Source organism: Sesamum indicum, linkage group LG10 (assembly GCF_000512975.1).
Source record: "Sesamum indicum cultivar Zhongzhi No. 13 linkage group LG10, S_indicum_v1.0, whole genome shotgun sequence".
Classification (NCBI taxonomy): Eukaryota; Viridiplantae; Streptophyta; class Magnoliopsida; order Lamiales; family Pedaliaceae; genus Sesamum; species Sesamum indicum.
In genome coordinates this window covers 12368856-12381873 of record NC_026154.1, presented here as the reverse complement: position 1 = coordinate 12381873, position 13018 = coordinate 12368856, and the positions used below count along the sequence as shown (strand labels likewise).

The following is a 13018-nucleotide window of genomic DNA, read 5'->3' as shown; positions in this document are numbered from 1 at the left end:
ATTTCTTTATAAATATTAGGTCAGATTAAAACTCTAAATTAATAATTCATAAATATTACAAATATAAATATTAATTATGAAGTTTGTAATGTTTTACGCATTTAATCATTCATGGATGATTTTGCCATGCCTTTTAAATGAGAAGACATGGTTGGGTGTTATGAATTATTTTATTTTCATATTGAGATTTATATAGTATATGTTTTATTCATCATGCATGAATATATTTAATTAGCTATAATAGTTATTTAAGCGCAACGAATTAATGTAAATATGTATACTTAAGTAATTTCAATAAATTAATACATGCATCCATGAATATAAAGTTAATTGTATACAATAAATTGATATTATACATGAATATATTTAATTAGTTACAAAAGAATTGGTTGATGCATATATGAATTCATTTATTTTCAATATATATATACTAAATTTGTTGAATTTAAAAAGTTTATCTTTTAATTAATAAAATATTAATTTATCGATATATTAATATCTCTCTAAATTAATAAAATTTTATGGTCCCAAGGTTATTAATTTATAGAGGTTTTACTGTAATTTAAAATCGAACAAAAGCCCATCAATTTATTTTAATCAAATTAAATAAACTAAAGCACAGTCTATTGATTAATTAATTCAATTAACTAATTAAAATAATTCCAATTAACTTAATCGTATTAAGTTTAATATTTAATTAATCCAATTAATTAAATCTTGAGCTTCCATATATTTAATTAAATCTTAAGCTATCCATCAAATTGACTTTCCAACAAATGATTCAATTGTTTAATAATTTAATTTCCACGAATTTAATATAATCAAATTAAATTAATTTATTTGTTTAGAATTACTTTCAAATTAATTATACTTTTGTAATGATTTGTGTGTGACTCTTTAGGTTCACACTTAACAAGACTTAGACTTGTATTCAACACAATTAACGAATTAAATATAATTTAATTAGTTGCTTCTGATTAACCATTAATCTAGAAGCGCCTGGTTAATCAAAAGCGCCCGCCACCATGAGTGACCGTCTAGAAATCGTTTATGCCACTACAGACTAGGAGAATGTGTTGTGAATATTTAGGCTCCCAAGTACCATACATGTATGGTCCATCTATCAACTGTCTCTCAGTCTAAGTCTAGGATATGGAATTGGGCATCGGTTCCAATTCTGGACTAGACAGCTATACTGAATACTCGAGAAACGTTTACTCTATTGATCTACATAGAAAATCATTCTCTATGTAGATCATTGTAGCTACAAACTTAAGGAGCTTCAAACACATCTCAGAGCGCATATGAAACTTAACTATCATTTAATGAGAGGTGATATATTCTATCTTGAAATCCACCGTTTTTACTACATGCCATGACTGAACCAAGCAATGCTTATAATGACCACATCAAAGACACGCTCATCTCTCGTCAAGTCCAAGACATGTATGTGACTGTTGTGATTCCTCAAGTCGAGAACTAAATCCCATACTATCAGAGTCGATGAATACCAATTCTACGAATCAAGCCTCAAAGGTTTAGATATGACGATTTCTCTCTAGTAAGTTTAGTCGACTTGACAATCATTGTCAACCACCTACTAAAGTTATATACACATCCGATGTATGACATAGATGAAATGCGACATCATCTAATGAATGTAATAATTAGTTAAGTCTCAATAAGGCTGTTAGTGTAAATGTACACAAAAGGTTGGTGGTTGTGGTCGTTCATGGTCGTGGTTTAGCAGGATGCAGAATATTAGGCCTAGCTCATATATTAATATTGATCATTTAATAACTATTTGAAATTGGGATAGACTTTGATAATAGAATTTCACAAAATTATTTTTTTGGATTTAATTTCTAAATCAGTTGCTGGGAAATACAATAGATAGGATAACATAATCAGAACACGGAGAAAAAAAAAAGAAAGTTAATATTTCTACTCTATTTTCTAAAATTTTATTTATTGAGAAATTAGATGTAAAATCCAATCCTCTATTTCTTTTTAAATAACTAAGGTTTCGTTTGATTCAAATGAGAGAAAAAGAAAAGTGGAAGGCTGAGGGGGAAGGAAAGATAATAATTTTCCTTCAAGTTGTTTGGTATGATTGGAAGGGAAACAAATCTCAAATATTTCGAGAAATAGATTGAGAGGAAAAAATTAATTTTTGTAATTTCCTATATAACTCTTCTTTTCATTTTTTGTATTAGAAAATAAAAAAATTAATATTATATTAGTATGATTTTAGTATATAAAAATTTAAAAATCTTATTAATAAAAATATTAATCAAATAAGAAGAAGAATATTTTCTATTAATAAAAATTTTAATCAAAATGAGTAATGTTCATTTATTTTAAACTGTTTAGTTTAAACAAAATAAAAATTACTAACAATATTTCAAATAACGAATTCGAGTTTAAACATCAGTACCCTTGTTGGTACCAAAAATAATTTCAGAGAAAAATTATAATATACATATATATATATATATATGAGTAATAGGGTGAATAAGAATAAAATTGTACTTATTTTGTCATTTTTGCCTTATACTTCCACATTTTCACCCAATTCTGAACGGAATTAAAATTGGACTCCGGATGAATTTCATATATAAATTGAATTTTACTTTACTTCCATCTCTTCCCCTTAACCAAATTCCAAATTATCTTACACATTTATTTTTAATTTCACTTCTCTTATACTTCCTAATATTGTTAGTTAAATATACATAAGTGCAATATTATTTGTCTTTATCTAAAAAAGATTTACCAACTTGTTAAGATAAATTGGTTAGTAATATAATCTAAAATTTATTTTTAATATTAAATAATACTTTAATATTTTTATATTTGTTGATTTATTTTAATTTTAAAATTTCAATTATTCATTTATTTTAAAGTTTTAACTATTTATAATTTATTGATTTATTTCTTAAACACATAATCCTGCTTATTTTGACTGCCATATCTCTATAGTCTCTTTGAAATTTTATTTTGCCACTAAAAAAATTATTGTTTACTTGTTACTTAAATTTAGATAAATGTATCGTCATTGCTTTTATCCAAAAGATATTCTCATTTTTCTACACTTCAAATTTATTTTCGTATTCAATATATTTTTGTATTTTTAACTTATTAATCACCTTAATTTTAATTTATTTATTATTTACTTATTTTTATATTTGAAACTAAATTATTCGTAATTATAATTAAATACAATAAAGATTTTAATATTATTTATAATATAAAATTCAATCCATCAATTTTGAAGTATCAGAAAAGAAAATCGGAACCAAAAATTCATTCCGTATAACTAATATACTGCAGAAGTGTATTTTAACCAAAACGTCGCAACTCAAAATTCTAATCCGTAAACATTGCAAACTCAAAACTAAAACTAAAACTAGAAGTATATAAAAAACAGTAAGTAAAATAAACAAAACTCAACTATATCAAACTTGCGGGTGCAAAACTTGCACTTTTGTCCGTCATCAACACTTCACCTCCTTCAGCCCATAGGCTAAGTACAGAAAAGTTGGATCAGTCGCGCCATCTTTGTAATATGCAAACACTACCGTCCCATCGTCGTGCATGCTCTCCCCAACAAAACTGTTATCAATCAAATTAAACGTCATATTATGCACGTACTAATGGGAAGATGATCAACAACTTTCAACATGAAGTTTGTTTCACCAATATCACTTGAAACATAATGCGTATATATGACTCCCTTTGTAAACTTAGGTTCAATGCAAGTAGGCCCTGTTGTGATGATAGAAACAGATAACAGCAATTTAAGGGGGATAAGAAAGCGTTTGGTGCCGGAGGCAGTGATTCAGGGGTCACGTTGCGTTTTTCCTGATTTAGGGGGATTTTCTATTTATTAATATTTTCACAGGGAGTAAAATGCAATTAACCCACGCGGATTTCTTTGTAAGAATGGAGATTCTTGAAAGTGGAAATAATCTATGAAAGTACAAATTCACTTACAATTGAAGATCCTTCAGTTTCGAGAGAAGGAACTTAGTAGCTCCCTCGATGTTTTTCTTGAACGACTCTTGCTTCTCGGATGCCAACTTGGGCGTCAAATTCTTGATGTACTTTTTGATATAAGCAACAAACTGCTTCTTATCAAAAGCAGGTTGCTCCTGGAAACAACCACCACAAAGTATTAAAATACACAAGTAGAGAAATAGTAGTTCAATTTTTCAAAGGAATAAAACAAGAACAAAGAACGAGCAGCTTAAACCATGTCATGAATTACCTGAAGCCTGAAGGTGTCCACAATGTCGACAACCTTGACGGCTTGGTCATCAACGCCTTCATCTTCTCCCCCACCTTCGGCAGAAGGATTGGCCCCAATATCTACGTTAACCGCGCCTTTAACGACCCACTATACATGAAACATTGCAGAAAAATTAATCTAACCAACCAAAAAACTTCACAACATAAAAACCAATATCAAATCTACAAAGAAAAGATTTTGATGGTTCCTACCTTGCCTGCCACTTCCCACAAAATCCCATTCTCGATTTCCTTGTAAGGGAAAGAATCAGAAAGAAGCTCGTCACCTAAAAATTAATAGACAGACTTTAGCAATTATCATGCAAATCAATCATATATAAGGGAACTCAGATTGATTAAGAAAACTTTGAATCCTGCGTATTAGCTCTAATTATGAATTCGTAACATAATTTAGGCAAACAGCAAAAGCCCGTTTCGATTCGTGCCTATATCAGAATGGATAAACCCCGAAAACTCACACTGCAGACCCTCATTAATCTTTAAGCAGCACAACAACATATCAAACGAAAGCACCTAAATTCTTGGGATCCAAAAAGTAATTTAAAATTTCATGTCCAAACCGCGACTTATACAAACTCCATCAATTCACGAACCAAATTTCAGGCAGCCCATCCATGTTCAGATCAATCTTCAAGTTTTCGAAAATAATGAAATCATCCCCAATAAAAAGCAACACATAATTCCAAATTCAGCACAAAGAAAAGGAGAAACAAACTCTCCGTCATCAAAATAACCACACAGAAGCAATGAAATACAAACAGAATTTAAAGAAGAAAAAAGCCAAAAATTACATAACTCGAACAACACAAAGAAAATAGGAAAAGGGAAAGTACCAGAGATAAGATCCTGGTAAACCAACATGATTGGAACAGCCTTTTTACTTTTCACAAAGATTTGATCTCTCTTTTAATCTCTCATAGAGAAAAGACAGAAAAGCTAGAAAAGGCTGAGGCAGTAAGAGGAGGAGAGGAAGACGGATGTATCTGAGAATACTTGGGGGGTGGGACAGGTTTTATAGAGGAGAATTTAACGTTGAATGAGTGGAAGAGGTTGTATTTCACCACGTTTCTTTTCTACTTGCAATTCATTGTCCCAATCCCACTCTACCTGGTTTATTATGTGGATGGAATTTTCTACTTTAAATTTTATTTTATTTTATTTTATTATATTTAATATATGTTAAATATGTTTTTCGAGTGTAAATGTGAATTTTGTACCATTTGATTGATTTTTTAGTAATATTTTTTTTATGATTAAATTATATCAAATTGCGTCTTAGTAAAAAGTTGTAATTTTTAGCTTATAATTCCACCTGGATTCTTTTATATTTAATTACTCATTATGTATATTAAATATGTTTTTAATTTTTTAAGGTTAAATTACATGGATAATTTTGAGGTTGGGTCTCATAGCACAAACAATCTTTGCCTCAAGGTGTACAGTGGGCCGAATCGATTCAAAACTGACACGAGTCAGTCCGAAAAAATCTAGTCCAAGACCAACCCACTACTGTTCAAGACGGGTCCTATAGTGGTCCTAGGCCTTTAACTGGGCTCCAATTGGGCCCATTTATAAATTTAGGCCCAATTCATGAACCGACCCAATGAGGCATGACCCGACTAGACCAAGAATAGGCATGAATATGCCTATTTTATTTTTCTCTTTTTTTTTTTATGAAATAGATGTTTTCTTTTGATCAATTACGTAAATTTATGATGTTATTATAAAATAAAATAAATAATAAATTAAATAACACAAATAATAGTTAAGATTATATAATGAACTTAAATAATAATTTGATGAACTAGCTTACAATAATAAACTTAGATAATAATAAACTCAAAAAGATTTAAAATAAACTTTAATAAACAAAGAGTATTAATGAATGAAAACACTAAAATTTACATGTAGAACAATAAAGATAATAGTTTTAGAGTTTCAAAAGTATAAAAGACTACAAGAATAATTAATTATTGGAGAATAAAATGAAACATATATACCATGCATTATTTTCACAAAAAAAAAAAAATGGTGCAGCAAGTCTGCCCAGGCTTGACTCAGGACAGGTGGTCCTCAGCCATTGGGCTGGATTGGTCCCATATTTCAATAACCAACCCAGAACTGGCTCGATCCTAAGCATGCTTGGGCCAATCTAGTCAATTTTTTTATTGGTTTAATCTGGTCTTGGATTGGACTAGCCCAACTCACTCCACTACACATCTTGACCCCTGTTGTTTGCGAAATTAAATTAGGAAGTGTCGATTTAATTTTTCAAGTGTATTTATAATTTTTAAGGAGGTGCACATGTAATTTACCATTTCTTCAGTTAAATTTAAGGGAAAATTACACAAACACCCTTCGAGGTCCTGTTAATTATACAAATACTCCTTGTGTTGTGAAAAATTAAAAATACACCCCTCAAATTTTAATTGTAATTATAAACATGCCCCCTATTTAGGGGAAAAGTTCTACAAGTTCACACCTTGTAATAAATTACAATAATATCCCCTCAAAGGATGTGCTTTTAATTTTACAAATAGCAAGAAGTATTTATATAATTAAACTAGTTTTTAAATTGTGTTGATATAATTTACAATACCATAAAAATGATGGTACTTTTGAAATTCAGTACAATTTGCATTTATATCAATTCTCTCGCAATCCATTATTTAATAATCAATTATGCAACCATAAGATCAAACTGAGCCATATATATCACGTATATATAAATCAGGTCGCCCATCTTATTTAAATCAAATTTAATTTTTTATTATAATCTTTAATCCATACATAAAAATATACATGCTATGTGTAAAAACTTTTCTTTAAATATGGTAACTGACATATATAGTATGCATATACTCAATCAATAAGATTTGGAATATAATCTTCCAAATATGGTTAATGACTATATGTAGATACCTTTGAATTGTTTATGTTTGGAATTTTAATTCTTCTCAAATTATATATTGTTGAAAATTGGGTAGATTTGGTCAATATTTGCCGGCTCAATTGATAAAATATAGGGTAAATTGTATCTTTTGTTTCCATACTTTAGGTCAACTATTAAAATCGACTTTAGTTTTCAATTTTTTTTCAAGCACGATTTCGGTCCCTGATCTTTATAAAATGTTAAAATTGAGGTTAAAACTAAAAAAACCGCCATGTTCCAGAGTTAGCCGATCGTGTTGGCAGGTTTGCACAACTGAATATGAATAAATCAACATGGTACAGAACAAATACAACTTAAGTAAAAATGCAAGCTGCATCTAAATTTGCTGGCCAAGATGGTCAGCTTCGCTGCCTTCTTCTTCTTCTTCTTCTTCTTCTTCTTCTCTTTTTTTTTTCCTTATAAAGTAAGAGCTGTTAACTATTATTTTTAAAGAGATTTTGAGAGCTTCGCACCACAAGATTGAAATTAATCTTTACCGTCCATTTGAGAAGGCCAAATGTATAAATATTGGTTAGGAGTTTATTTTTAATAATCAAGTTTGGCTATCAATATTTTCCATTAAAGTTTTGTCATTAAAATATTTTACTCATTTCTTCCTTTTCTTTCTTCAAATCCACTTATTGTCATACATAAATATTTAAATTCAAAATAAATAAATAAATATATATAATATCAATATATTATGTCAACACATTATTTAAGGATAGAAAAGAACAAAAATAATCAATATTGAAAAATTAAGATTACACCTCACACGCAATGTATTTGCATTTTTGTACGTATCACTTGAAATATAAAAATCATATATTTAACTCTTTATGTAAAATCGAGTTAAATTCAATACGTATCAATTAGTTTGGGAAGTGTTACACTTTAAGTATCCGGAGGTGCTAACAGAAAAACATATGCGGCGAGTGGTGATTATTGGTATTGGTTTTGTGGCCCAAATCCAATGTAACATTTGGTATTTGCAGCGCGCCATAAAAGTCGCATGCATGAGAGGTTTTGATTCCGCTCCAACCAAATTTAACAGTCATGAGCGAGAAGAGGAGGAGGGCAAGCAATGAATAGAGAGGGACGAGAGCAGAAAAATATCTCCAAATTCTCTTCTCTACTCTCTCTCTGCCTATATCGAGAATCTCATTCAAAGAATCGGCTAATCACATTCCATTTCCTGGAACCAATCTTCTTGCGGATAATAATAAACAAGAGCTCTATATATCCTGCTTTTCCATTGCATTCTGTGTGGTCTTTTATTTGTAGGGTTTCCCGTGGATAGTTGTTTCTTTCTTTCCTTTCTGTTTGTAAGGATGCAGATTTTGGAGCACGGAGACGATCATTATGACCCTCGGTTTTCGACTGAATCCTTGTCATGTATACTTCCCCCAATGGCACACATTGATTCCCCCAAACGGAGCCTTTCTTACCATGAGCTTTTTCAGCACCCCCTCTGGCTCTCTATTCTCAAACTGGATGGCTCATCTTTCGACATTGAGGTGTCGAGCACGGGGACAGTTGGGGAGCTGAAGGAGGCAGTGGAAGCAGCATTTGATCATTTGCCAAAGAAGGGACCTGGTAGTGTTTCATGGGAACATGTGTGGGGACAGTTTTGTCTTTGTCATGAAGGCCAGAAGCTACTGAACGACAGCGATTATATTGGAATGTTAGGCATCAGGGATGGTGATCAGCTGCAGTTTGTTCATAATGCTTCCGATACCTACAATTTGGTTAAGGAACCATCAGAGAGAGAGGACCCTGATTCTGATCATGAACCCTGCATTTGCAGTTGTGAAGACGGACAAAAAGATGATGGTCATCATACATGGAATTTAGAGGAGAACCAAGATGATTGTGCTGAGACAGAGGACGGTATCATTTCACGTTGTGAACACAGGATAAATCACTTGTTAAGAGGGTGGTTCCCATACCGTAGGTTGTTGAGCGACAAAGAGAGGGGTAGCTCAAGACATTCTGACAACAGATTAGGAAGTTTCAAGAGTCTCTTACGATGTTCCAGCTGTAAGTGTGAATCTCGGAGAGAAACTTGGGATGGAGAGTAACTCGTGGACAGTTGTATATCCAACTCTTTGGGACTGCTCGCATTGAACACTGGTGTTAGATTTCAGTTGGAAGTTAACTTTCTAACCCCACATGGTAATGCCAGCAAGGTCTCAATAGCCATCGAAGCTGTATTTGTGTAAAGGAATACGCAGATACATGCAGTTGCAAACTGCAGAAATGAGTTGTTTTGTGCTTCATATTCTTCAAAAAAAAAAAAAAAAAAAGAGTATCCGGAGGTGGAGTGCTGTTGTGCTGTTTTCGCAGTAGTTGGTTCCGTTTATGCAAATATGGTTGCTGCTTGAACGTGAAATTTGAATTCGTTTTAAGTTGAATATTTGTGATTCAACCTACATTACCTATTGATAATTTTTGGAAACTAGCAAGAGTCCAGTTGCACAGTTGATTTAATTTTCATTTTCCGTTTTGCAAGTATTTCTTATTCCTTTTAACGTCGGCTACATTTTTTATGAATGCGACTACTCCATAAATAATGACAATCTTCCACACGATTTCTTTATTTTGTATCAACAGAGTACAACTACTAGAGAAAAAGCGTATTTGAAGAAGCCATATTGGGCCTGGGCTCAACCCAAGAGCAAATAGGCCCAAAGCTAAAAGAGGGAATTGCTCTTTTGGAGCAATAGCGTTCTAGCGTTACACACATTTTTTCTGCACTCTATGTGCCGCCGCCACTGCATCTCCGACTACAAAACCACTGCTAAACCAAAACACTCCCATAAACACACACAAATGTGGTAAAAAATGAGTATTCCATTTTCTCCGTCGCCATTATGCAGAAGTTCCTCCATTCCCCAATCTTCCGTTCAATCAAACCACAACACTTCACCCCGTCCTCCAGCTTCTGTTCATTGTCCGACAATGCTCTCGAAAATTTGAATATTACGAATGAAGTCCTCGCCCTTATCAATTCCGTACACCACATTGGGCCCGCCCTCCAAAACTTAGTTCCTTTCCTTAATCGAGAAGTTATAATTTCAGTCCTTCAGTACAAGGCCCAACTGAAGAAAGATCCGCGGATTTGCTTTCGGTTCTTCATCTGGGCAGCTCAGGAGGCGCATTTTCCGAAGTGGGCTTTCGCATAATTTAATTCTTGACATGCTTTTGAGCTGTAAAAGTGGTAATTCGTTTCATTTGTACTGGAGTGTCCTTGATGAATTGAGGGATGAGAAGTTGCCCGTTCCGGCAGATGCCTTTGTGGTATTGATTTTGGGCTACTGGAGGTTAAAAAAGGCGGAAAAGGCGGTGGAAACGTTAGGGAGGATGAAGGATTATGAGTGTAAGCCGAATTTAGCTGCTTACAAGGTGAAGCATCAAAGTTGACCGAGGAATCTTTTCAAAACGGTGAATTGGTGAAGGCAGTGAGAAGCTTACTTGAGATAGACACCAAAATGGCAGATTTTGATTCAGCACCTTATAACATTTGGCTTGTTGGACTCTGTCAGGCAGACAGAGTGGAGGAGGCTCTGAAGACATTTTCCATTCTTGAGGAGTTCGATGTCACTGTGTCTGCCCCTGGGTGTGTTAAGTTGATTTATTCTCTCTGCTCCGAAAAAAAACTCAATGAGGCAGTTGATATTTTTCTCTACACCATGGAAAAAGGTCACCGATTGATGCCTCCAGTCTGTAACAGTTTACTTAAAGTTCTTCTCAGTTCAAAAGATAAAGCCCGATTTGCTTTTGAGCTTCTTGACAAAATGAAATCTATGGGTTATGACCTAAATTATTTTCTTCATCGCAGTACAAAATCCCTTTTACACCATCATTATAGGATGAGGAAAAGGGAGAATGTGTCAAACGTGTAGACCTGAGAAGTTTTAACTTTCTTGCTTTTGGCTTTACCTAGCTACCATACTTATATTTTTTTATTTTTTATTTTTACCATGAGAGATGTTGTACAACTTGTTGAGAGTAGTTAGATTGGCTGCTGACCTTTTTTAGCTTTATAATCTGCATTGATGGAGGTACTCAGTCCTCCTAATATTACTTAGGTATGTTACATTACAGGAGTGAGAACTAGACACTCCGCATCCATCCCAATTTTGTAACTTGTACCTAACCCTCTCCTGTCTTGAGAGCAGAAATTGTTTTTGATATCAATGTTCATAGTATCTCCCAATTTGATTGGTAAACTGCATGGCTTGATTGCTTTTTTTGGGACCATGTTTCTTTCTTTCTCTCAAATCAAAATATAAGTGCATGATGGAAAGCCATTAAGCTGTAGCTTTGTGTTAATTATTGCTTATTGGCAAGTGTCTAGATTTGTCCTCGAGTTTTTCTGTTCCACTAAGCATCCAATTATGTGATTCTTTATCATCCTCAAGGGGTAAGCTTACAGAAGCAATTGCTGCTTTATAAGAAACTTAAACAGTAACAGTTTTTACATATTGTTGGTTTAACAAATGACGTTCATATTTTATCTACATATATGATATTAGTCACGACAATGTCAAAGACTCCAAGGTATGAAGAATGCGGGGAAAGAACCTGTTTTTTCCGTCTTCTTTTTTTCTTTTTCCTGCCTTGTGGAGAATGCTGATATGGGGCACGTTAAAATGTTGTATAGCTGGTCTTGTAGAGTAGCAGTGTTTATTGTTTTGTTCTTTGCTTTTAGCTGTTGTATGCCGATGTTAGAGCTTGTTACTTTGAACGGGCCTCCACCACCACTCGCTCCAGTATTTGGTACCCCAGTCATGTCATTTTGTTAGAATCTTCCTGGGAAGAAAGGCTCCAGCTGGAGTTGCAGTTGCAACTGCTTCAGTATTGCTTCTTGGCACACTGAACTTGCAACTACATATGCTGAGATATATTCTTAAGCATTTGGTTAGAATTTTGATTTGCTTCTTCAAGTGATGATGATAGAGTTTTATGAGTTTGAAAGTAGATAAATTAAGGTTGCTGAACAGAAAATCTGCAATCACAGGGAAACCAATGCAAAATGGCAGATACCTCTGAAACTTGCCACCACTAATAATTGGCACTGCATTCATTTGTACTAGTGATGAATTCATTGGAGGACCATGCTCACTGCTGCTTAAGATGGGATGACCAGGTTTCCTCTTCAATGATTCTGTTGAAAGGAAAACAAAACATAACAGGAGGCTGATATCTGATGTGGAAATCCAACATTCAGCATGTCATCTGCTTCAGATACATCTCATAAAATCAAAAGTAGTAAGCTTTGTGCATAAGTGATCATGGAGAAAGTCTACACTAGAAGACTTGATGTTCTCTAAATATAAATTCCACCAGAAGACCAGAGTGCTCAACGATGTTAGGCATTCGGGAAACAAATGACAACAGCAAAAGATCCCTTGCCATCTTACCTGCATCCTCCATCCACTGCATCAAAATTTGTTTCGATTATGCAAACTGCACAGCATTAAAAAGAGCTAGTTTTCGGCTGGTCACAGTTGCCAGTGATTTTCACAGTGAAATGCCATGAATCGTATGACCTACATGATAGTTGGTGCAAACAGAAAGCAGGTCATCTCCGATGGGTACACTATTCTGAGTGAAGGGGCCTACCCATGCAGAATGCTACAGTTAAGCTCATGCACGCATATACCTTAATTAATCATCAAAAAATTAAGAAAAAAGTAGTGTATCTTGTATTAAATTAATATTTATTTAAATTCAAACATAATATATTTATAGAAATTCTAAATATGATTA

The 13018-nt window shown here is 33.2% G+C and overlaps 2 protein-coding genes across 2 annotated transcripts; one reads left to right on the top strand and one right to left on the bottom strand.

Annotated features, from left to right (window-relative positions):
* On the bottom strand, positions 3282-5318 carry LOC105172389 (translationally-controlled tumor protein homolog). Its single transcript, XM_011093785.2, has 5 exons — positions 5145-5318; positions 4504-4577; positions 4271-4399; positions 3997-4154; positions 3282-3615 (listed from the first exon to the last, which is right to left on the bottom strand). The coding sequence occupies exons 1-5, from the start codon at positions 5170-5172 to the stop codon at positions 3498-3500; spliced, it is 507 nt and encodes a 168-aa protein (XP_011092087.1). The 5' UTR covers positions 5173-5318; the 3' UTR covers positions 3282-3497.
* LOC105172388 lies at positions 8338-9657 on the top strand. Its single transcript, XM_011093784.2, has one exon. The coding sequence runs from the start codon at positions 8575-8577 to the stop codon at positions 9322-9324; it is 750 nt and encodes a 249-aa protein (XP_011092086.1). The 5' UTR covers positions 8338-8574; the 3' UTR covers positions 9325-9657.